General features: G+C 39.9%; 2 protein-coding genes across 10 annotated transcripts in view; one reads left to right on the plus strand and one right to left on the minus strand.

Moving 5' to 3' along the window:
• Positions 1-27,340, plus strand: part of SLC51B (SLC51 subunit beta) — a 206,801-nt gene that overhangs the window by 117,540 nt on the left and 61,921 nt on the right. The gene's annotated exons all lie outside the window — the stretch shown is intronic.
• The window catches only part of SPG21 (SPG21 abhydrolase domain containing, maspardin), an 81,103-nt gene that overhangs the window by 47,567 nt on the left and 6,196 nt on the right, over positions 1-27,340 (minus strand). For all 8 annotated transcript variants that reach the window (XM_019948298.3, XM_019948313.3, XM_073799798.1 and 5 more), the window contains 5 exons: positions 26,302-26,463; positions 8,028-8,108; positions 6,993-7,138; positions 4,901-5,009; positions 4,115-4,222 (listed from right to left, as the gene is read on the minus strand). In XM_019948298.3, coding sequence (XP_019803857.2) covers positions 4,115-4,222; positions 4,901-5,009; positions 6,993-7,138; positions 8,028-8,108; positions 26,302-26,463 — 606 coding nt within the window. The remainder of the gene's footprint in view (positions 1-4,114; positions 4,223-4,900; positions 5,010-6,992; positions 7,139-8,027; positions 8,109-26,301; positions 26,464-27,340) is intronic.

Consider the following 27,340-nt stretch of genomic DNA (forward strand, 5'->3'; position numbering starts at 1 on the left):
TAACCCGTACCCTAACCCTACCCGTTGTCATACACTAACCTGTACCCTAAACCGCACCCATTCCCTAATTATAACCCGTACACTAACACTAATCTGTACCCTAACCCTAATCCTTTGTTGTACCCTAACCTGTATCCTAAACTGTACCTGTTCCCTAACCCTTACCCTAAACAGTACCCTAATCCTAACCCATATACTAATACTAACCCTTACCCTAACACGGACCCTAACCCAAACCCATTGTTGTACCCCAAACTGAACCCTAACCCGAACCCAAAACCTTACGCTAACCCATACCCCTATCCTAACTTGTACACTAACCCATACCCTAACACGTACGCTAACTCTAACCCATTGTCATAACCTAACCTGCACCCTAAACCTTACTGGTTCCCTAACCTTAAACCTAAACCTAACCCATACCCTAAACCTAATCCGTACACTAACATGTACCCTAACATGTACCCTAACTTTACCCTAATCCTAAGACATACTGTAACCCTAATACGTTTTGGTACCCTTACCTGTACTGAAACCGTACCCGTTCCCTAGCCCTAACCATAACCCGTACACTAACCCTTACCTTAACCGTACCCTAATCCTAAACCGTACACTAACACTAGTCCGTACCCTAACGGGTACCCTAAGCCATTGTCGTACCCTAACCTGTACCCTAAACCGTACCTAACCCTTACCCTAACCCTTACCTTAATGGTACCCTAATCCTAACCCGTACACTAACATTAATCCTTACCCTAACACATACCCTAAGCCTAACCCGTTCTAGTACCCTAACCTGTACCCGAAACCGTACCCATTCCCTAACCCTTTACCTTAACCAGTACTGCAATCCTAACCCATACACTAAAACTAACCCATACCCTAACACATACCCTAACCCGTTGTTGTATCCTAACCTGTAACCTTAACCGTACCCGTTCCCTAACCCTAAAACTAAATCTAATCCTTACCCTAATCCTTACCCTAGCCCATACCCTAATCCTAACCCATACACTAACGCCCATACCTTAACACGTACTCTAACCTGTACCCTAACCCGTGCCCGTTCCGTAACCCTAACCCTCACCCTTACCCTAACCCGTACACTGACACTAATCCATACCCTAACACGTACCCTACGCCTAACCTGTTGTCGTACCCTAACCCTTACCCTAACCTGTACCCTAATTCTAACCTGTACACTAAAACTAACCCATACCCTAACATGTACCCTAGCCCTAACCTGTTGTCGTGCAATAACCTGTACCCTAAACTGTACCCGTTCCCTATCCCTAACCAAAACCCTTACCTGAACCGCACCCTAATCCTAACCCGTACCCTAACACTAGTTGGTACCCTAACATTGGTACCCTAACATGTACCCTAAGCCTAACCCGTTGTCATACCCTAACATGTAACCTAAACCGTACCCGTTCCCTAACCCTAACCCATACCCTAAGCCTAAGCCGTACACTAACACCAACCCATACCCTAACACATACCCTAAACCTAACCCGTTGTTGTACCCTAACCTGTACCCTAACACTAACCCTTAACCTAACACTAAGCCATACCTTAACACGTACCCTATCCCTAACCCGTTTTCGTACACTTACCTGTACCCTAAACTGTACCCGTTCCGTAACCCTTACCCTAATACTTACCCCCCCACCCGCCACGCATTCCTTTCAACAGACATGGCTGAACCCTTCTAGAGCCCTCTTGCTCTAGACTCTAACTCCAATGTCAAACATTAATACAGATTTTTTTGCCAAATGTCTCTTGCACTGTTTAGCGGAAAAAATTCTACCATGAATTTCCTTTGTCCTCAAACATAAGTAAATTAACAGAATATTAATAGCAATCTTTTTTTTTTTCTGGCTGAGTTGGGTCTTCGTTGCTGTGTGTGGGCTTTCTCTAGTTGCGGCGAGCGGGATGTGGTGTGTGGCTTCTCATTGCAGTGGCTTCTCTTGTGGAGCACGGGCTCTAGAGCGCAGGCACAGGAGTTGTGGTGCAGGGCTGGGATCTTCCCGGACCAATGATCCAACCCATGTCCCCTGCATTGGCAGGCGGATTCTTAACCATTGAGCCACCAGGGAAGTCCCACGAACAATCATTGAAAATACTAATTTCAAAAAGATCACGAAACCCCAAAAGGGACTTCCCTGGTGGCGCAGTGGTTAAGAATTCGCCTGCCAACGCAGGGACATGGGTTCATGCCCTGGCCTGGGAACATCCCACATGCCGCAGAGCAACTAAGCCCATGCGCCAAAAACTGAGCCTGTGCTCCGCAACAAGAGAAGCCACCGCAATGAGAAGCCCGCGCACCGCAACAAAGAGTAGCCCCTGCTTGCCACAACTAGGCCCGGGCACAACAATGAAGATTCAGTGCAGCCATAAATAAATAAATTTATAAAAAAAAAGAGAAAAAAGAAAATTTTATTAAAAAAATTAAAACAGTTATATAAGTAGCATATACTCAGTGAAAAAGAATTCAAAAAAAATTTTTTATAGTATAAGATAAGAAGTCCAAACCCTTTTCTGGGGGAGCCACTGTTAGAAGTTTGGAATATATGACTCTAGAATCTTTCAGTATTCATACAAATTTATGTTTATGCACGTGCAAAAAATTATTCAAAGTAATTTAAAAGAAACAAAAGAACCCATGAAAATAAAAATAGGTGCATCTCCACCTTGCTAAAACTTGTAGACAGTTTTAAGTGACTATGTACCTAAGTTGTGAACATAACTTTGAAAGGGCAGGCAGAGCAAATGCCCTGTGAGGACCATATATTTCACTGAGAGTACTGAAAAGCCTGCTCTGTGTCATGGTAAATGTTGGAATTATAGTGGAGAATGATAAGTTCTTGTACATGTTTGTAATGGATAATTTCCTGATAAAAATCAGTTCTTAAACATACCATGTTACTTGCACTTAGGAATAAATCCATTATGAGACAGAACAGTTATGTGATTAAAATAAAAAGTCAAAGCCACAGTGAGATACCACTTCACATCCATTAGGGTGGCTACTACTACCAAGAAAAACAGAAAATAACAAGTGCTGGAGAGGATATGGAGAAATTAGAAACCTTATGCATTGCTAGCGGGAATGTAAAATGGCACAGCCCCTGTGGAAGACAATAAGGCAGTTCCTCAAAAAGTTAAATATAGAATTACCAAACATTTCAGCAATTCTACTTCGAGGTATGCACTACCCAAAAGGATTGAAAGCAGGAACTCAAATGGGTATTTGTACACCAATGTTCACAATAGCCAAAAGGTGGAAACAACTCAAATGTGTCAGTAGATGAGAAGATAAACAAAAGGTGGTATATACGTACAATGGAGTATAATTCAACCTTAAAAGGGAATGATTGATACTGTAACATGGATGAACCTTGAAAACATTATGCTAAGTAAGTGAAACAAGCCAGATACAAAAAGATAATTATATGATTCCACTTGTATGAGGTATCTAGAATAGGCAAAGTCATAGAGAAAAGAAGTAAGATAAAGGTTAGTAGTAGGGATTGGGGGGGGGGAATGGGGAATTATTGTTTAATGGGTACAGAGTTTCAGTTTGGGATGATGGAAAGTTCTGGAGATAGATAACAGTGGCAGTTGGACCACACTGTAAATGTATTTAATGTCACTGCTCTGTACACTTAAAAGTGATTTAAATGGTGAATTTTGTTATGTATATTTCACTACAATTAAAAAATATATAAGAAGCAAGTTTTTGTGTTAGACTTTATGGAATTCTTGATTCTCTGCACTCACGAGGCACCTTCACTTTACTGCCCAGATTTGTAATTTCGGCTAAAGAGCAATATCTGTTGATGAGAATAGCAAAGCAAACCAAAATGGGTCAGGACTACCATGTTTGTTTAAATTTACTTTGATTTCAATGGTGTTATTCCTGCCAGGAAAAATCCAGGATAAGCAATGAAAGATTATTTTGGATTTGAAAAAGCTGGGGGGTAAAAATAAAGAAAATCCAAGGCAGTATTTGAAGAGGCACACTGAAAAATCATAAAATAATTACAAGGTGGATCTTGACATATACATATAGAAAAGGCAAAGCATCTATTTTACTTAAAAGAAAACTTACGTCCATGATGGTTACAGGGATGTCCCGAATTTTATGAGGTTCCACATAAGAATTTTGACAATTCAGGGTAAGTCTTGAAGCCAGTTCACTCTGCCCCAAACTTTCCAGCTGCAGAAAGAAACAAACAAAGGTGAATTTTTAAAAAATTAATTTTGTTTTGTACATTTACATTAAATCCACAGATAATGTCTGTGCTTAGAAAGGTGGTATTATGTGTGGTGGGGCCAGTATGGTCACCACTGAGGAAACACAGTGTATTTGAGACCATAACTGGGCCTTGCAAGTGGTGACATTTTTCTATTCTGGGCACCTGGCCTTCCACAGCCCTCAGCCTGAGCCGACGCTTCCACCAGGTGCCTGTGGGCGCCAAGCCAATTCCAGCAGCTCCAAGAGGACAGGGAGACATTTAAGTAGAGGCCTCCAAAGAAAAACGTCTATCCCAGTAGTCCCTAAATGCAAGTCCACAGACCTGCTCCATCACACTTACCTGGGGAGGTGGAAGAGGAGGGGTGAGGTAAAAACACAGATTCCCAGTACCCTCGGCCAGGGATTCTAGTTCAATGGTCTGGTGTGAGGCCTTAGAATCTGTATTTTTAAAAGCTCCCCCAAGTGATTCTGATGAATTACTCAGCAGCAGGAATATCTGTCTGGATGTAGTAAAGTTAATATGGAAGAACGCTTAACAAATACCTCTGGTACACAGTGAGACAGGTATTTCTTCAGGAACCAAGCAGACATGAAAATTCCAAGTACAAGGTGTCCCCACCCCAAGGCCATGATCCTTACCCTGTCCACCATGAAATCAATGGCATCAGCCATCATAGGGTCCACTGGGCCAGATGAAAAGTTTCCAAGAACGATTTTTTTGAGCATAAATGACGGCATCAGCCAAAAGCTGTTAAAAAAAAAAAAAAAGACCTGATAATTTAAATTTCCAAGACTACACATAAATGGCAAATATTCATTCAACACTGAAGCTTCGTATTAGCTAGGTACTTGGGACCTAGAGATTTAAAAAAACCTAGTCCCTTCCCTTTAAAGAGCTAGTTTTGAAGCACCTAGTTTTTGTATACATTTTCTCAAGCTCCGAGTTATGGTTTAATATGATCCAACTTTTGGGGATTTGGAATAATTATAAGCAATATTTCAAAAATGCCTTTACAGAGGTAGACATTCTGATGATTCCAAGATTTTATTTTCTATTTGGTCTTATTCCAATGGCTAACCTATTTGCGGTAAACTGTACACTTAACATATCAGCCTTGAGGTTTATATCACCTTTTGATTAAAGATAGATTTCAAAATAGGAAAATCAGAGTTATTATACCTCCTATTGCTACTACTGGGTTCAATTGGGCTAATTCAAGGCAATTCAGTCTTTATGTATTTCTATATGTGATCTGTCATTAGTATTTACTCCACTAATTACACTGAGAGCCATTATACAGGGTAAACATGAATTTCTCTACCCTATGCTGAAAATGACTTATAAAAGGTGTAGACCAGGGACTTCCCTGGTGGTCCAATGGTTAAGACTCCATGCTTCCAATGCAGGGCACATGGGTTCGATCCCTGGTTGGGGAACTAAGATCCCACAGGCCGCAGCCGAAAAACAAAACAAAACAAAACAAAAAACCACAAAACATGTGCAGACCACCTTCTGATGCATATTCTCAGTGGGCTTCCCTCACAAGGACCAGACAGCCATCTTCCAGTCACCTTCAGTGATCTTTCTAAGTTCTCTACCCCACAGCTCCTTATCTTCTAAAGGTGATGCTGCCTAGGTGTGCTCTGTAGAGGGCGCATCCTCTTGGCTCTGTTTGCCCCTGCAGCCTCTGTGTGGCACACGGTAAGCACTCAGACATTTGATAAAAAGTAGCTGATAGGCAAGAGCACAAACGAAGTGGGGGAAGTCTTGGCTTCTGACAATTAAAACATGAAAAATCATCAAAAATAATCAATGACTTAGTGCATTATCTGGACATGAAGTATCTGTGTCTGATGTATACAAGAAATTGCTGCACGAATGCTGAGTAAACAACTGAGAAAATATCAGGAGAAATATTTTAAAAATCAGAGTGAATGTTGAGTAGATGTGAAAACCATGAAAACAATGTTTACCTAGAACATTATATGAAAACCAATCTGATCACACAGGTAGGTTTAGTTACTAGGTTGCTTTCTGCGGTAGAGCCTAGCCTTGCTAGCAATGAAAGAAATATCATGAAGTCAGCTTTAAGGTACCATTAGACATCTATCAAGTTAATTAAAATGATAAAATCAATAAAGGGATGGCTCAGAGGAAACAGGTACCCCACTAGTTGCCCCACAAAGCATTCCACCATTTCCATCTTTCTAAAAAGCAGACTAACGTTGTAAAAGTGTCAAGATGTGCAGAACATCTGCTGACAGACTAAATGCTCTAATCTCTCCCTTTTGGGGAACATGTCTCAAGAAAATAACTCAGAAAGGGAAGGAACAAAAGTAATTTATACAAAGATTTACAGTAGGACATGATGAAAAATTGGGAGAAGCCAAAGGCCTTAAAAAACTACAACAGGACTGTGTACACAAAATACTAAGTGGAGCAAGCAGAACACAGTATCAGTTACATATGCACTAAACTGTAAAGGCATGTGAACATATAGTAAATAAAGCTAGACAATGATTTAGAGTAGTGGAAACAACTGAATTTAGAACTCTTTCAATTCTTTTCTTTTCCAAAGGTGATTGTTTCTAATTTTAAAAGCCGGGGTGGTTTCAAAAGACACAAGTATAGATGGCCTCTCCCTCCCTAATGCATTGAAAAACCAAAAGCCAACATTTTCAAAATTCCACTGAAAATAAAAAAATGTTGGTTGAATGTTTACATTCTTACCTGTTTGCAGTCCATGTTTGGTTAAAGATAGAAGTGTCACTGAAGGAATTGCAGAGGATGAGAGAATGGACTCTGGGAGATTTGTGAGTGTATTCAGCAAACTTCTGGGCCAAAAAGCCTCCCAAAGAAGCCCCAAAGAGATGAATCTAATTGGAAACAAACACAAGGATCCTAAAAACAATGATCTTGAAGTATCAAAAAAAATTGTTTTAATTATCACCAACCACAGAATACAATGTCATCACCAGTCATTAGACTGAAATATTTACAGCAGTTAGAAGTTTAGAAAATACTGTATTTAAATGCAATGTCTACACCCTGTCAAGAAGAAATACAACTGTGCATATAAATTACACAAGTTAAAAAATATTATTCATAGATTACATTAGAAAATTAAACTACTTTGTCATTTCTGTTTCAGAAAACTATGATTCGGTAATTCCACTCCTAGACACGTACCCAAGAGAACTGAAAACATCTGTCTACACAAAAACTTGTATAAGAATGTTCATAGCAACATTACTCATAATACCTAACCAATGGAAACAAACCAAATGATGAATGGATAAATAAAATGTGTTATATCCATACAATGGGATATTATTTGACAATAAAAAGGAATGAAATAGTGATATAATCTGCAATACTGATGAACCCTGAAAGTGTTATGCTAAGTGAAAAAAGCCAGTCACAAAAGACCACAGATTACATCATTCCATTTACATAAAATATCCAAAATAGGCAAATCCATAGAAACAGGGCTCCAGGGAGGAAGGGTGGGGAGTGACTGCTAAGTATGGGGTTTCTTTTAGGGGTGGAAAAATGTTCAGAAATTGACTGTGGTGATGGTTGTACATACTGTGAATATATTAAAAAACGGTGAATTCTACACTTTAAAAGGGTAAACTGTACAGTATGTGAATTCTATCTCAAAAGAGCTGTTATTAAAAAATAAAAGACAACACCAGACTTAACAATGTATCAATAAATGTTGCATTAAAATCACATGTGAGTAATTAGTTTCAAGGGACTCACTTTATCCAACTGTAAATGGTCTAAAAGTTTTCTGAATCCATCACAGAATTCAAGATGGTCCCAATAAACTGGATACTGCAACTAGAATAATAACAATAAATTTAAAATTTATTTTAAAAACTGCAGAGGTAAAATACAACTCATATATATATGAAAAATTCAGGACTTTCATAATAGCATTTCTCATTTGCTTAATCTCTGCTCCTCATTCAAAATATGTGGAAAATAAGCTCTCATCTTATCCTAAACTTCAAAATTCACATTTTATCTAATAGAACAACTTAAAAAATAAAAATAAAAAAAGCACACTTTAGTGATATTATGTACACAATTTTAAGTCACATCAATTTCCTTTCCAAATAGCTAAGAAACTCTGAGGTTCAAGGATGAACAGAGCAGAACCCATTCAAATGAAGAAATTCTTTTTCCCCTTTAAACCAATTTCGTTCTGAATTATGGCTCAGGAGAACTAGAAATAAAATCTGTTCTAAGGAGAGTTTCCTCTCTTTTTGGTAGCATTTCTTTAAGGCAGTATTCAATAAAATTGTTCCTCTACTTTTAATGACTTAGTCATTCTAACTGATTTCTTGTAGTACTTTTGTTTGTGACCAAAAATTTCAGATGCTTGACCCTAAGTAGCCTATTAATGTTGACAATAATGAAGAAAAATAAACACAAGTCATTAATTCCTTTCTAGGAGGCTCAGGCTTGTCACCTAAGAGTTCCCCTCTCTTTAATACGTGTAAAACCCATCTTAAAGGCTTGCTGTTTTAAGCACTTAGATTCATTTTGCCATTGACATATCACTGGGATAGATACTGCCATGTAAATTATGGGATAATTTCAGATATGATGTAATATGTTACTTTTACTACTAAAATTCCACTTGTGGATAGGATTCCACTTTTCTGAAGCAGGATGGAGAACAGACTCTCCTAGCTGCAAATTTGAGAATTTGAGTCAGATGACAGCCTAAAAGAAAGGAGATGACATTTTTATGAATCCTTTAATTTAAAAATGTCTGTGCCTTACGGAGTGTAGCAGAGCTGAGGTGTCAAGCACAGCCATTTCACACTAGAAACTCTGGCTTGAAGTACCAGGTGGAAGGCCTCTGCATGCAGGACTCTATGAGCAAGTGAGACTGGAAGCACAAAGGGAAAAAAAAAAACTGGAGACAAGATGGTGGAGAAGGACTTGAGCTCACCTCCTCTTATGAAAACACCAAAATCACAACTAACTGCTGACAAAAAAAACTTGAGCCTACCAAAAAAGATATTCTATACCCAAAGACAAAGAAGCCATAACGAGACACCTGAGGAACAGAGACCACAAACACAGAAAATTAGACAAAATGAGATGCAGAGAAATATGTTCCAGATGAAAGAACAAGACAAAACCCCAGAAGAACAACTAAGTGAAGTGGAGATAGGCAAGCTACCTGAAAAAGAATTCAGAGTAATGATAGTAAAGATGATCTAAGATCTTGGTAAAAGAATGGAGGCACAGATCGAGAAGATGCAAGAAATGTTTAAGAAAGAGCTAGAAGCTTTAAAGAACAAACAAACAGAGATGAACAATACAACTGAAATGAAAAATAGAATAGAAGGAATTGATAGCAGAATAAATGAGATAAAAGAACGAATAAGTGAGTTGTAAGACAGGTTGGTGGAAATCACTGCTGCAGAACAGAATAAAGACAAAAGAATGAAAAGAAATGAGGACAGTCTGAGAGACCTCTGGGACAACATTAAACACACCAACATTCACATTATAGGGGTCCCAGAAGAAGAGGGAGAGAAAGGGCCTGAAAAAATATTTGCAGAGATAATAGCCAAAAACTTCCCTAACATGGGAAAGGAAACACTCAAATCCAGAGAGTTCCATATAGGATAAACCCAAGGAGGAACACACCAAGAAATGTATTAATCAAATTTATAAAAATTAAAGACAAAATATTAAAAGCAACAAATCATATACAAGGACTCCCCATATGGTTATCAGCTGATTTTACAGCAGAAACTCTGCAGACCAGAAGGGAGTCGCACAATATATTTAAAGTGATGCAACCCAGAATACTCTACCCAGCAAGACTCCCACTCAGATTCAACGGAGAAATGAAAAGCTTTATGGACAAGCAAAAGCTAAGAGAATTCAGCACCACCAAACCTGCTTTACAACAAATGCTAAAGGAACTTCTCTAGATGGAAAAGAAAGGCCACAACTAGAAACAAGAAAATTACAAACGGGAAAGTTCACCAGTAAAGGCAAACATACAGTAAAGGTAGGAAATCATCCACACACAAATATGATATGAAAACCAGCAATCATGGGACTTCCCTGGTGGTCCAGTGGGTAAGGCTCTGTGCTACCAATGCAGGAGGCCCGGGTTCGATCCTTAGTGGGGGAACTAGATCCCACATGCATGTCACAACTAAGCATGCCACAACTAAGAGTCCACATGCTTCAACTAAGAAGTCTGCATGCCGCAACTAAAAGATCTCACATGCTGCAACAAAGATCCCGTGTGCTGCAACTAAGACCCAGCACAGCCAAAATAAATAAATAAATAAACAAACAGATAGATAGATAACACCAGCAATCGTGAGAAGAGAGTACAAATACAGGATGTTAGAAATGCATTTGAAATTAGGAGACCAGCACTTAAAACAATCTTGTATATATAGACTACTATAACAAAACCTCATGGTAACTGCAAACCAAAAATCTACAATAGATACACACACAAAAAAGCCGCAGCAATCCAAACAAAACACTAAAGATAGTCATCAAATCACAAGAGAAGAGAACAAAAGAGGAAGGGAAGAAAAAAGACCTACAAAAACAAATCCAAAACAATTAACAAAACAGCAATAAGAGCATACATATCGATAATTACCTTAAATGTAAATGGATTAAATGCTCCCACCAAAAGACACAGACTGGCTGAATGGATACAAAAGCAACACCCATATATATGCTGTCTACAAGAGACCCACTTCAGACATAGGGACACATACAGACTGAAAGTGAGGGGATGGAAAAAGGTATTCCATGCAAATGGAAATTAAAAGAAAGCTGGAGTAGCAATTCTCATATCAGACAAAACAGACTTTAAAATAAAGACTGTTACAAGAGACAAAGAAGGACACTGCATAATGATCAAGGGATCAATCCAAGAAAAAGATATAACAATTGTAAATGTATATGCACCCAAGATAGGAGCACCTCAATATATAGGCAAATGCTAACAGCCATAAAAGGAGAAATTAACAATAACACAATAATAGTAGGGGACTTTAACACCCCACTTACATCAGTGGACAGAACATCCAGACAGAAAATCAAATAAGGAAACACAAGGCTTAAATGACACATTAGAGCAAATGAACTTAATTGATATTTATAGAACATTCCATCTGAAAGCAGAATATACATTCTTCTCAAGTGCATATGTCCCATTCTCCAGGACAGATTACATGCTGGGCCACAAAGCAAGCCTTGGTAAATTTAAGAAAACTAAAATCATATCAAGCATCTTCTCCAACCACAATGCTATGAGATTAGAAATCAACTACAAGAAAAAAAACCTGAAAAACACAAACACATGGAAGCTAAACAATATGTTACTAAACAACCAATGGATTGCTGAAAATATCAAAGAGGAAATCAAAAAATATCTAGAGACAAAAGAAAATGAAAATACGATAATCCAAAACTGATGGGATGCAGCAAAAGCAGTTCTATGAGGGAAGTTCACAGCAATATAATCTGACCTCAGGAATCAAGAAAAATCTCAAACAACCTAACCTTACACCTAAAGCAATTAGAGAACGAAAAACAAACAAAACCCAAAGTTAGTAGAAGGAAAGAAATCATAAAAATCAGAGCAGAAATAAATGAAATAGAGATGAAGAAAACAATAGGAAAGATCAATGAAACTAAAAGCTGGTTCTTTGAAAGGATAAACAAACTTGATAAACCTTTAGCCAGACTCATCAAGAAAAAAAGGGAGAGGGCTCAAATCAATAAAATTAGCAATGAAAAAGAAGTTACAATGGACACCACAGAAATACTAAGGATAATAACACACTACTACAAGCAACTATATGCCAATAAAACGGACAACCTAGAAGAAGTGGACAAATTCTTAGAAAGGTACAATCTTCCAAGACTGAACCAGGAAGAAATAGAAAATAAGAACAGACCTATCACAAGTACTGAAATTGAAACAGTGATTTAAAAACTTCCAACAAATTAAAGATGATACAAATAGAGGGAGAAATATACCATGTTCTTGGATTGGAAGAATCAACATTGTGAAAATGACTCTATTACACAAAGCAATCTGCAGATTCAATGCAATCCCTATCAAACTACCACTGGCATTTTCACAAAACTACAACAAAAAATTTCACAATTTGTATGGAAACACAAAAGACCCCGAATAGCCAAAGCAATCTTGAGAACGAAAAACAGAGCTGGAGGAATCAGGCTCCCTGACTTCAGACTATACTACAAAGCTACAGTAATCAAGACAGTATGGTACTGGCACAAAAACAGAAAGATAGATCAATGGAACAGGATAGAAAGACCAGAGATAAACCCACGCACATATGGTCACCTTATCTTTGATAAAGGACGCAGGAACGTACGGTGGAAAAAGGACAGCCTCTTCAATAAGGGGTGCTGGGAAAACTGGACAGGTACATGTAAAAGTATGAGATTAGATCACTCCCTAACACCATACACAAAAATAAGCTCAAAAGGGATTAAAGACCTAAATGTAAGGCCAGAAACTATCAAACTCTTAGAGGAAAACATAGGCAGAACACTCTATGACATAAATCACAGCAAGATCCTTTTTGACCCACCTCCTAGAGAAATGGAAATAAAAACAAAAATAAACAAATGGGACCTAATGAAACTTCAAAGCTTTTGCACAGCAAAGGAAACCATAAAGAAGACCAAAAGACAACCCTCAGAATGGGAGAAAATATTTGCAAATGAAGCAACTGACAAAGGATTAATTTCCAAAATTTACAAGCAGCTCATGCAGCTCAATAACAAAAAAACAAACAACCCAATCCAAAAATGGGCAGAAGACCTAAATAGACATTTCTCCAAAGAAGATATACAGAGTGCCAACAAACACATGAAAGAATGCTCAACATCATTAATCATTAGGGAAATGCAAATGAAAACTACAATGAGATATCATCTCACACCAGTCAGAATGGCCATCATCAAAAAATCTAGAAACAATAAATGCTGGAGAGGGTGTGGAGAAAAGGGAACACTTCTGCATTGCTGGTGGGAATGTGAATTGGTACAGCCACTATGGAGAACAGTATGGAGGTTCCTTAAAAAACTAAAAATAGAACTACCATATGACCCAGCAATCCCACTACTGGGCATATACCCTGAGAAAACCATAATTCAAAAAGAGTCATGCGACTTCCGGGAAGATGGCGGAAGAGTAAGACGCGGAGATCACCTTCCTCCCCACAGATACACCAGAAATACATCTACACGTGGAACAACTCCCACGGAGCACCTACTGAATGCTGTCAGAAGACCTCAGACCTCCCAAAAGGCAAGGAAGCCCCCACGTATGTGGTTAGGGCAAAAGAAAAAAATAAACAGAGACAAAGGGATAGGGACGGGTCCTGCACCAGCGGGAGAGCTGTGAAGGAGGAAAGGTGTCCACACACTGGGAGGCCCCTTCGCGGGCGGAGACTTTGGGTGGCGGAGTGGGGGAGCTTGGGAGCCGCGGAGGAGAGCACAGTAACAGGGGTGCAGAGGGCAAAGCGGAGAGATTCCAGCGCAGAGGATCGGGCCGACCGGCACTCACCAGCCGAGAGGCTTGTCTGCGCGCCCGCCGGGGCGGGCGGGGCTGGGAGCTGAGGCTCCGGCTTCTGTCGGAGCGCCGGGAAAGGACTGAGGTTGGTGGCGTGAACACAGCCTGCAGGGAGTTAGTGCACCGCGGCTAGCCAGGAGGGAGTCCGGGGAAAAGTCTGGACCTGCCGAAGAGGCAGGAGACTTTTTCTTCCCTCTTTGTTTCCTGGTGCACGAGGAGAGGGGATTAAGAACGCTGCTTAAGAGAGCTCCAGAGACGGGGCGGCTCGCGGCTAAAACTGCGGAGCCCAGAGACAGACATGAGGCGCTAAGGCCGCTGCGCCGCCACCAAGAAGCCTGTGTGCGAACGCAGGTCAGTGTCCACACCCCCTTCTGGGGAGCCTGTGCAGTCCGCCACTGCCAGGGTCCCGGGATCCAGGGACAACTCACCCGGGAGAACGCACGGCACACCTCAGGCTAGCAACGTCATGCTGGCCTCTGCCGCCGCAGGCCCGCCCCACACTCCGTGACCCCCCCCCCCCCCCCCGCCGGCCTGAGTGAGCCAGAGCCTCCGAATCAGCGGCTCCTTTAACCCCGTCCTGTCTGAGCAAAGAACAGATGCCCTCCGGCGACCTACACGCACAGGCGGGGCCAAATCCAAAGCTGAGCCCCTCGGAGCTGTGAGAACAAAGAAGAGAAAGGGAAATCTCCCCCAGCAGCCTCAGAAGCAGCGGATTAAAGCTCCACAATCAACTTGATGTACCCTGCATCTGTGGAATACATGAATAGACAACAAATCATCCCAAATTAAGGAGCCCTGTGGATGAAAGGCTCTTGGTGCTGCAGCCAGGAGTCAGTGCTGAGCCTCTGAGGTGGGAGAGCCAACTTCAGGACACTGGTCCACAAGAGGCCTCCCAGCTGCACATAATATCAAACAGCGAAAATCTCCCAGAGATCTCCATCTCAACGCCAGCACCCAGCTTCACTCAACGACCAGCAAGCTACAGTGCTGGACATCCTATGCCAAACAACTAGCAAGACAGGAACACAACCCCACCCATTAGCAGAGAGGCTGCCCAAATCATAAGTCTACAGACACCTCAAAACACACCACCAGACGTGGACCTGCCCACCAGAAAGTCAAGATCCAGCCTCATCCACCAGAACACAGGCACTAGTACCCTCCACCAGGAAGCCTACACAACCCACTGAACCAACCTTAGCCACTGGGGACAGACACCAAAAACAACAGGAACTACGAACCTTCAGCCTGCAAAAAGGAGACCCCAAACACAGTAAGATAAACAAAATGAAAAGACAGAAAAACACACAGCAGATGAAGGAGCAAGATAAAAACCCACCAGACCTAACAAATGAAGAGGAAATAGGCAGTCTACCTGAAAAAGAATTCAGAATAATGATAGTAAAGATGATCCAAAATCTTGGAAATAGAATAGACAAAATGCAAGAATCAGTTAACAAGGACCTAGAAGAACTAAAGATGAAACAAACAATGATGAACAACACAATAAATGAAATGAAAAATACTCTAGATGGGATCAATAGCAGAATAACTGAGGCAGAAGAACGGATAAGTGACCTGGAAGATAAAATAGTGGAAATAACTACTGCAGAGCAGAATAAAGAAAAAAGAATGAAAAGAACTGAGGACAGTCTCAGAGACGTCTGGGACAACATTAAACGCAACAACATTCGAATTATAGGGGTTCCAGAAGAAGAAGAGAAAAAGAAAGGGACTGAGAAAATATTTGAAGAGATTATAGTTGAAAACTTCCCTAATATGGGAAAGGAAATAGTTAATCAAGTCCAGGAAGCACAGAGAGTCCCATACAGGATAAATCCAAGGAGAAATAGGCCAAGACACATATTAATCAAACTGTCAAAAATTAAATACAAAGAAAACATATTAAAAGCAGCAAGGGAAAAACAAATAACACACAAGGGAATCCCCATAAGGTTAACAGCTGATCTTTCAGCAGAAATTCTGCAAGCCAGAAGGGAGTGGCATGACATATAGAAAGTGTTGAAGGAGAAAAACCTGTAACCAAGATTACTCTACCCAGCAAGGATCTCATTCAGATCTGATGGAGAAATTAAAACCTTTACAGACAAGCAAAAGCTGAGAGAGTTCAGCACCACCAAACCAGCTCTACAACAACTGCTAAAGGAACTTCTCTAGGCAAGAAACACAAAAGAAGGAAAAGACCTACAATAACGAACCCAAAACAATTAAGAAAATGGGAATGGGAACACACATATCGATAATTACCTTAAATGTAAATGGACTAAATGCTCCCACCAAAAGACACAGATTGGCTGAATGGATACAAAAACAAGATGCATATATTTGCTGTCTACAAGAGACCCAGTTCAGACCTAGAGACACATACAGACTGAAAGTAAGGGGATGGAAAAAGGTATTCCATGCAAATGGAAACCAAAAGAAAGCTGGAGTAGCAATTCTCATATCAGACAAAATAGACTTTAAAACAAAGACTATTAGAAGAGACAAAGAAGGACACTACATAATGATCAAGGGATCGATCCAAGAAGAAGATATAACAATTGTAAATATTTATGCACCCAACATAGGAGCACCTCAATACATAAGGCAAATACTGACAGCCATAAAAGGGGAAATCGACAGTAACACATTCATAGTAGGGGACTTTAACACCCCACTTTCACCAATGGACAGATCATCCAAAATGAAAATAAATAAGGAAACACAAGCTTTAAATGATACATTAAACGAGATGGAGTTAATTGATATTTATAGGACATTCCATCCAAAAACAACAGAATACACATTTTTCTCAAGTGCTCATGGAACATTCTCCAGAATAGATCATATCTTGGGTCACAAATCAAGCCTTGGTAAATTTAAGAAAATTGAAATTGTATCAAGTATCTTTTCCAACCACAACGCTATGAGACTAGATATCAATTACAGGAAAAGATCTGTAAAAAATACAAACACATGGAGGCTAAACAACACACTACTTAATAACGAAGTGATCACTGAAGAAATCAAAGAGGAAATCAAAAAATACCTAGAAACAAATGACAATGGAGACACAACTCAAAATCTATGGGATGCAGCAAAAGCAGTTCTAAGAGGGAAGTTTATAGCAATACAATCCTACCTCAAGAAACAGGAAACATCTCGAATAAACAACCTAACCTTGCACCTAAAGCAATTAGAGAAAGAAGAACAAAAAAAAACCCAAAGTTAGCAGAAGGAAAGAAATCATAAAAATCAGATCAGAAATAAATGAAAAAGAAATGACGGAAACGATAGCAAAGATCAATAAAACTAAAAGCTGGTTCTTTGAAAGGATAAACAAAATTGATAAACCATTAGCCAGACTCATCAAGAATAAAAGGGAGAAGACTCAAATCAATAGAATTAGAAATGAAAAAGGAGAAGTAACAACTGACACTGCAGAAATACAAAAGATCATGAGAGATTACTACAAGCAACTCTATGCCAATAAAATGGACAACCTGGAAGAAATGGACACATTCTTAGAAAGGCACAACTTGCCAAGACTGAATCAGGAAGAAATAGAAAATATGAACAGACCAAACACAAGCACTGAAATTGAAACTGTGATTAAGAATCTTCCAACAAGCAAAAGCCCAGGACCAGATGGCTTCACAGGCGAATTCTATCAAACATTTAGAGAAGAGCTATCACCTATCCTTCTCAAACTCTTCCAAAATATAGCAGAGGGAGGAACACTCCCAAACTCATTCTACGAGGCCACCATCACCTTGATACCAAAACCAGACAAGGATGTCACAAAGAAAGAAAACTACAGGCCAATATCACTGATGAACATAGATGCAAAAATCCTCAACAAACTACTAGCAAACAGAATCCAACAGCACATTAAAAGGATCATACACCATGATCAAGTGGGGTTTATTCCAGGAATGCAAGGATTCTTCAATATATGCAAATCAATCAACGTGACACACCATATTAACAAATTGAAGGAGAAAAACCATATGATCATCTCAATAGATGCAGAGAAAGCTTTTGACAAAATTCAACACCCATTTATGATAAAAACCCTGCAGAAAGTAGGCATAGAGGGAACTTTCCTCAACATAATAAAGGCCATATATGACAAACCCACAGCCAACATCGTCCTCAATGGTGAAAAACTGAAAGCATTTCCACTAAGATCAGGAACAAGACAAGGTTGCCCACTCTCACCACTCTTACTCAACATAGTTTTGGAAGTTTTAGCCACAGCAATCAGAGAAGAAAAGGAAATAAAAGGAATCCAAATCGGAAAAGAAGAAGTAAAGCTGTCACTGTTTGCAGATGACATGATACTATACATAGAGAATCCTAAAGATGCTACCAGGAAACTACTAGAGCTAATCAATGAATTTGGTGAAGTAGCAGGATACAAAATTAATGCACAGAAATCTCTGGCATTCCTATACACTAAGGATGAAAAATCTGAAAGTGAAATCAAGAAAACACTCCCATTTACCATTTTAAAAAAAGAATAAAATATCTACGAATAAACCTACCTAAGGAGACAAAAGACCTGTATGCAGAAAATTATAAGACACGGATGAAAGAAATTAAACATGATACAAATAGATGGAGAGATATACCATGTTCCTGGATTGGAAGAATCAACATTGTGAAAATGACTCTACTACCCAAAGCAATCTATAGATTCAATGCAATCCCTATCAAACTACCACTGGCATTTTTCACAGAACTACAACAAAAAATTTCACACTTTGTATGGAAACACAAAAGACCCCAAATAGCCAAAGCAATCTTGAGAACGAAAAACGGAGCTGGAGGAATCAGGCTCCCTGACTTCAGACTATACTACAAAGCTACAGTAATCAAGACAGTATGGTACTGGCACAAAAACAGAAAGATAGATCAATGGAACAGGATAGAAAGCCCAGAGATAAACCCACACACATATGGTCACCTTATCTTTGACAAAGGAGGCAGGAATGTACAGTGGAGAAAGGACAGCCTATTCAATAAGTGGTGCTGGGAAAACTGGACAGGTACATGTAAAAGTATGAGATTAGATCACTCCCTAACACCATACACAAAAATAAGCTCAAAATGGATTAAAGACCTAAATGTAAGGCCAGAAACTATCAAACTCTTAGAGGAAAACATAGGCAGGACACTCTATGACATAAATCACAGCAAGGTCCTTTTTGACCCACCTCCTAGAGAAATGGAAATAAAAACAAAAGTAAACAAATGGGACCTAATGAAACTTCAAAGCTTTTGCACAGCAAAGGAAACCATAAAGAAGACCAAAAGACAACCCTCAGAATGGGAGAAAATATTTGCAAATGAAGCAACTGACAAAGGATTAATCTCCAAAATTTATAAGCAGCTCATGCAGCTTAATAACAAAAAAACAAACAACCCAATCCAAAAATGGGCAAAAGACCTAAATAGACATTTCTCCAAAGAAGATATACAGAGTGCCAACAAACACATGAAAGAATGCTCAACATCACTAATCATTAGAGAAATGCAAATGAAAACTACAATGAGATATCATCTCACACCAGTCAGAATGGCCATCATCAAAAAATCTAGAAACAATAAATGCTGGAGAGGGTGTGGAGAAAAGGGAACCCTCTTACACTGTTGGTGGGAATGTAAATTGATACAGCCACTGTGGAGAACAGTATGGAGGTTCCTTAAAAAACTGCAAATAGAACTACCATTATGACCCAGCAATCCTACTACTGGGCATATACCCTGAGAAAACCATAATTCAAAAACAGTCATGTACCAAAATGTTCATTGCAGCTCTATTTACAATAGCCCAGAGATGGAAACAACCTAAGTGTCCATCATTGGATGAATGGATAAAGAAGATGTGGCACATATATACAATGGAATATTACTCAGCCATAAAAAGAAACGAAATTGAGCTATTTGTAATGAGGTGGATAGACCTAGAGTCTGTCATACAGAGTGAAGTAAGTCAGAAAGAGAGAGACAAATACCATATGCTAACACATATATATGGAATTTAAGAAAAAAAAATGTCATGAAAAACCTAGGGGTGAAACAGGAATAAAGACACAGACTTACTAGAGAATGGACTTGAGGCTATGGGGCGGGGGAAGGGTAAACAGTGACAAAGCGAGAGAGAGGCATGGACATATATACACTACCAAACGTAAGGTAGATAGCTAGTGGGAAGCAGCCGCATAGCACAGGGAGATCAGCTCGGTGCTTTGTGACCGCCTGGAGGGGTGGGATAGGGAGGGTGGGAGGGAGGGAGACGCAAGCGGGAAGAGATATGGGAACATATGTATATATATAAAAAACAAAATTAACTTGTAAATGAGCTGTATTTAATTTGCTTAAAAGAAATTGAGTGCTTATATACATTCTCAGAAATATAAAAGAAGCTCACTAGAATACATTTCAGGTTCGTGTGATCTGGGAAATATTTAATATTGAATTAATATTTGGTATTAGAGCTAGCTTAAGCTTGTGGTCTTAATTAATACAGACCTGTCTTTAGAGACATCAACATTAAGCACAATACTTTCATTGTACCTAGGGCTATTGAAAGTCAATAAATGCATATTGTTTCTGTTATGAAATTTGTCAACAGGGAAAATAACCTGATATGATTAAACTTTTAAGTAAAAAAAAAAAAAAAACGAGTCATGTACCAAAATGTTCATTGCAGCTCTATTTACAATAGCCCGGAGATGGAAACAACCTAAGTGCCCATCATCGGATGAATGGATAAAGAAGATGTGGCACATATATACAATGGAATATTACTCAGCCATAAAAAGAAACGAAATTGAGCTATTTGTAATGAGGTGGATAGACCTAGAGTCTGTCATACAGAGTGAAGTAAGTCAGAAAGAGAAAGACAAATACCGTATGCTAACACATATATATGGAATTTAAGGAAAAAAAATGTCATGAAGAGCCTAGGGATAAGACAGGAAGAAAGACACAGACCTACTGGAGAACGGACTTGAAGATATGGGGAGGGGGAAGGGTGAGCTGTGATAAAGCGAGAGAGAGGCATGGACATATATACACTACCAAACGTAAGGTAGATAGCTAGTGGGAAGCAGCCACATGGCACAGGGATATCAGCTTGGTGATTTGTGACCGCCTGCAGTGGTGGGATAGGGAGGGTGGGAGGGAGGGAAATGCAAGAGGGAAGAGATATGGGAACATATGTATATGTATAACTGATTCACTTTGTTATAAAGCAGAAACTAACACACCATTGTAAAGCAATTATACCCCAATAAAGATGTTAAAAAAAAACAACAACTTCCAACAAACAAAAGTCCAGGACCAGATGGCTTCACAGGGGAATTCTATCAAGCATTTAGACAAGAGTTAACACCTATCCTTCTGAAACTATTCCAAAAAACTGCAGAGAAAGGAACACTCCCAAACTCATTCTATGAGGCCATCATCACCCTGATACCAAAACCAGACAAAGATACCACAAAAATAGAAAGAAACCAATATCACTGATTAACATAGATGCAAAAGTCCTCAAAAAAATAATAGCAAACTGAATCCAACAATACATTAAAAGGATAATACACCATGATCAAGTGGGATGCAAGGATTTTTCAATATCCACAAATCAATCAGTGTGATACACCACATTAACAAACTGAAGAAGAAAAACCATATGATCATCTAATAGATGCAGAAAAAGCTCTTGACAAAACTCAACACCCATTTATTATAAAAACTCTCCAGAAAGTAGGCATAGAACCTACCTCAACATAATAAAGGCCATATATGACAAACCCACACCAACATCAGACTCAACGGTGAAAAGCTGAAAGCATTTTCTCTAGGATCAGAAACAAGACGAGGATGTCCACTCTTGCCACTTTTTTCAACATAGTTTTGGAATTCCTAGCCACGGGAATTAGAGAAGTAAAAGAAATAAAAGGAATCCAAATTGGAAAAGAAGTAAAACTGTCACTGTTTGCAGATGATGCGATAGTATTCAGAGAAAATCCTAAAGATGCTATCATAAAACTACTAGAGCTCATCAATGAATTCGGTAAAGTTGCAGGATACAAAATTAATACACAGAAATCTGTTGCATTTCTATACATTAACAATGAAAGATCAGAAAGAGAAATTAAAGAAACAATCCCATTTACCAATGCAGCAAAAAGAATAAAATATCTAGGAATAAACCTGCCTAAGGAGGAAAAAGGCCTATACTCTGAAAACTGTAAGATGCTGATGAAAGAAACTGAAGGTGACACAAACAAATTGAAAGATAGACTGTGTTCTTGGATTGGAAGAATCAATATTGTCAAAATGACTATACTACTCTAGGCAATCTACAGATTCAATGCAATCCCTATTAAATTACCAATGGCATGTTTCACAGAACTAGAACAAAAAATTTAAAAATCTGTATGGAAACACAAAAGATCCGAATAGCCAAAGCAATCCTGAGAAAGAAAAATGGAGCTGGAGGATCCGGTCTCCCTGATTTCAGACTATACTACAAAGCTACAGTAATCAAAACAGTATGGTACTGGCACAAAAACAGAAATATAGATTAGTGGAACAGGATAGAAAGCACAGAAATAAACCCACGTGCCTACAGTCAATTAATCTATGACAAAGGAGACAAGAATATACAATGGAGAAATGGTGCTGGGAAAACTGGACAGCTACACGTAAAAGAATGAAACTAGAACATTCTCTAATACCATACACAAAAATAAACTCAAAATAGATCAAAGACCTAAATGAAGACTGGATACTGTAAAACTCTCAGAGGAAAACATAGGCAGAACACTCTGACATAAATCACAGCAATATCTTTTTGGATCCACCATCTAGAGTAATGAAAATAAAAATAAACAAATGGGACCTAATTAACCTTAAAAGCTTTTGCACAGCAAAGGAAACCATAAACAAAATGAAAAGACAATCCACAGGATGGGAGAAAATATTTGCAAACGAAGCAACTGACAAGGGATTAATCTCCAAAATATACAAACAGCTCATGCAGCTCAATATCAAAAAACAAACAACCTGATTGAAAAATGGGCAGAAGACCTGAGTAGACATTTCTCCAAAGAAGACATACAGATAGCCAAAAAGCACATGAAAAGATGCTCAACACTGCTAATTATTAGAGAAATGCAAATCAAAACTACAATGAGGTATCACCTCACATGAGTCAGAATGGCCATCATCAAAAAGTCTACAAACAATAAATGCTAAAGAGGGTGTGGAGAAAAGAGAACTCTCCTACACTGTTGATGGGAATCTAAATTGGTACAACTACTGTGGAGAACAGTATGGAGGTTCCTTAACAAACTAAGAACTACCAGGCTTCCCTGGTGGCACAGTGGTTGAGAGTCCGCCTGCCGATGCAGGGGACATGGGTTCGTGCCCCAGTACGGGAAGATCCCACATGCCGCAGAGCGGCTGGGCCTGTGAGCCATGGCCGTTGAGCCTGCGCGTCCGGAGCCTGCGCTCCGTAACGGGAGAGGCCACAACAGTGAGAGGCCTGCGTACCACAAAAAAAAAAAAACAAAAAAAAAAACTAAGAACTACCATTTTATCCAGCAATCTCACTCCTGGGCATATATCCAGAAAAAATCATAATTCAAAACGATACATGCACTCCAATGTTCAGTGCAGCACTGTTCACAACAGCCAAGACATGGAAGCAACCTAAATGTCCATCGAGAGGAATGGATAAAGAAGATGTGGTACATATATACAATGGAATACTACTCAGCCATAAAAATGAATGAAATAATGCCATTTGCAGCACCATGGATGGATCTAGAGATTATCATACTAAGTGAAGTTAAGTCAGACACAGAAAGACAAATATCATAGGATAACATTTATATGTGGAAGTTAAAAAAAATGATACAGGGGCTTCCCTGGTGGCGCAGTGGTTGAGAGTCCGCCTGCCAATGCAGGGGATACGGGTTCGTGCCCCAGTCCGGGAAGATCCCACATGCCGCGGAGCAGCTAGGCCCGTGAGCCATGGCTGCTGAGCCTGCGCGTCCAGAGCCTGTGCTCCGCAACGGGACAGGCCACAACAGTGGGAGGCCCATGCATCGCAAAAAAAAAAAAAAAAAAAAGATACAAATGAACTTAAAACAGAAACAGACTCACAGACTTCGAAAACAAACTTACTGTTACCAAAGGGCAATGGTAGGGGGAGGGATGAATTAGAAGTTTGGGATTAAAATATATATATAGTAGTGTTACTATATATAAAATAGATAATCAACAAGAACCTACTGTATAGCTCAGGAAACTCTACTCAATATTCTCTAATAATCTATATGGGAAAACCATCTGAAAAAGAATGGATATATGTATATGTATAACTGAATCACTTTGCTGTACACCTGAAACTAACACAACATTGTAAATCAACTATAATATAAAATAAAAATTAAATTTAAAAAATCTGTGCCCTAGACAGGTAATAAAACTGTATATGACTTGATACACACACACACAACTGAGTACGAGTAAAACTGGGAAATCTGAACAAGGCTGGTGGATTACATTAACATCAATGTCTTGGTTGTGATATCCTACTACAGTTTTATAAAATGTTACTATTGGGAGAAACTGGGCAAAGTATATAAGGGATATCTCTCTAGTATTTCTTACTGCATGTGAACCTATAATTATCTCAATAAATATGTAAATGAAAAGAGGATCCATGCATTTTAACTGCTAGGTATTTAACAAATACCTAGTAAATTTCAGAACCTCCTGGGGTTGGGCATTCTGATCAAATCTTAAGAAGGACAAAGTAATTTTGAAGACATTGCTGGCCTTTTTCTTGATTCATTATCTAGCTAAGAAATAGCAAAAGCCTACATCAAGAAGCAAGAAGAAACATCCAGCCAGAAGGCAAGGCTATGTGCCCTGTCAGTTTAGAGTGATAACCACACTGTTCGCTTTGGACAGCACTCTAAAGTGAGACAGACACCCAGGGGCTGCTCAGGTTCCCCCTCCCTGGCTGATCAACAGGGACCACAAGGACAGAAAGTGTCACGACTTAGGCTGCAGTGGACTGGAATGAGGGCGGTTACCACTCTGCTCTCCTGCAATGCTGTCCACTGAGAGGGATTACTGAAAACCCAGAACAAGGGAGGATTATGTTGCAGGGATTCAAACACACAATACGAGGAATGGTTAAAGAATCTGGAGAAATTTAGCTGGAGAAGAAAAGACCTGGGGGCGGAAGGCAGTAGGCCACCGATAATAACTAGTTTTTTCAAGAAAGAGAAGGGCTGCCTGGATGAAGAGGAATTGGATTTGTCTTTTATGACCCCAATTAGTGGTAACCCCATTGGAATTTTCAGTTATCAACCAAGAGAAGAGATCTGGTCCACGTTTTCTCTCTTCTAGGCAGTAAATAAAATGTATACTAACAGCAGTACTTCCAAGGGGAGTAATGTTTACATGTTAACATTCCAGGTCCCAAAAACAACTGCTGGCTCCAAAGCCAGAGCCTCTCCTTCCAGGGGAAGTTAGGAAACCAACATCCATTGTCCTGATCCGATCGAGGCACACCAAACACTCCACTGTGAGCAACAGTGCCTTCCTGGGAATTCCCTGGCAGTGCAGTGGTTAGGACTCTGTGCTTCTACTGCACGGGGCATGGGTTCAATCCCTGGTCAGGGAACTAAGATCTCGCTGCCACGCCGTGTGGCCAAAACAAAAACAAAAAAACAAACAGTGCCTTCCTACCTACGCCCACCTCCCAGAGAAGAAGCTTAGAGAATGATCAATGCGAAACTAGATTTGGACCGAACTCAGTGATAAAGATTAGAAACAAAAAACCAAATGCGAAGGATATGAGCTAATTAATGAGCCTCACCTCACCTATCAAAGACTCACATTAAAGCAAGCTTTCAGTCCCCTGGATGTCAGCTGATCCCTCTGCTGCCCCCGAAGCAGTGATGTAATAAAAGGGGAGGGTGAATGGGGTCAGAAGACTGAGCTGGGCTCTCCCTCCATGGCCTACTGGCTGTGTGACCCTCGGTGATCACTAAAACGGTCCGGACCTCAGTCTCCTTAACTATAAACAAGGACAATGCTTCCTGCTGGTCAGACTTATTCAGAAAATGCATGTTCAAGCTGAGGGTAAAGAAGGCTTCCAATAGAGGTTTGTCCCCTCTGAGCCTCTGTATGTTGGTGAACCACACCACCTTCCTTCAAAAAACTCCCTTTCACATTTTAACAAAGGAAAACAGTATCTTACCTCAATAAAAAACACGCCTATTACTACAGTTAATCAGAAACAGAAGCGCACATGCACACACACACACAGAAAACCAGAAAATGTGGACTTAATTTCAATCCTGAATCAATAATACTTACAGCTATAACCCGGTAACCCCATCCAGTCAAAGCCAAAATCTGCCGGAAAAATACATCAGCAGTTCCGCTGACGGGAGGGAGAAATATGAGAGGACACCTGATATTTCTGGGGCCTGCATCGTAGAGCGACCAGATCTTACTGTCGTCATCATCCACAATAATCTGGAGGGAAAATTATAAGAAACAAAATGAAAAACCTCATGGATTGGGTTTTATATAGTTATTTCAGCACTATAGTTTCACTGACAATTTTAATATTACTGCCTTGGTTGTTACAAGCTAATGAGGGGATCACACCAGACTAGCACATATAAAGAACGGCTGTCTCCACTTCCCTCTTCAGTGCTGACATAGTCCATGGAACTGCTTTATACTTCTCCCAAGAGCTGTTTTCTCTATCAGTTTTGAATTTTCCTCCCCAGCCATGATTATATGAAATTTATCATTTACCATTAAACAGTAAACTCTGTACATGGCATCTGATTTCTTCCCCATACTTCTGCCTCTGTGTGTGTGTGTGTGTGCGCGCGCGCGCGCACCTGCGCGCACGCACACGCGTGCCTGTGCGCATGCGTGTGTGCACATAGGAGGAGGACAATTTGCAGAGTCATCCTTGGGTGCTGGCCCAGAGGGCGGGCTGGGATCAGCAGGGTCAGTGTGTGACCAGGGGAAGTGAGGGGAAGAAACGACTCCAGCCTCCAGGGAGAAACTGGGTAGAGATGGGACCTCTCAAAGAGATGCTTCAGGAGCCTGCTCTAGACCAAGACTCTGAAGGGGAGACCTCTGCTAGAGAGGAGGGACGAGGCAGGTATAGGCATCACTGTCCCCAGAGAATGTTTCAAACCATTCAGTCAGTGTGGGGAATGGGCTCAGGGAAAAACTGGCTTTTGGAGGAAAAGGGGGTAAGAAGGAGGAAGGTCATCAGAAACCTTCCTGATTTAGTGGTTCTTGACCCAAAAAGGGAAACAGATGAGCATTACATGAGCCGAGACAAATCAGGTGTTTAGCACAGAGTTTGGCAGATACTGAGTGTTCAACA

The sequence above is a fragment of the Tursiops truncatus genome, chromosome 2 (genome assembly GCF_011762595.2).
Source record: "Tursiops truncatus isolate mTurTru1 chromosome 2, mTurTru1.mat.Y, whole genome shotgun sequence".
In the NCBI taxonomy this organism is placed as follows: domain Eukaryota; kingdom Metazoa; phylum Chordata; class Mammalia; order Artiodactyla; family Delphinidae; genus Tursiops; species Tursiops truncatus.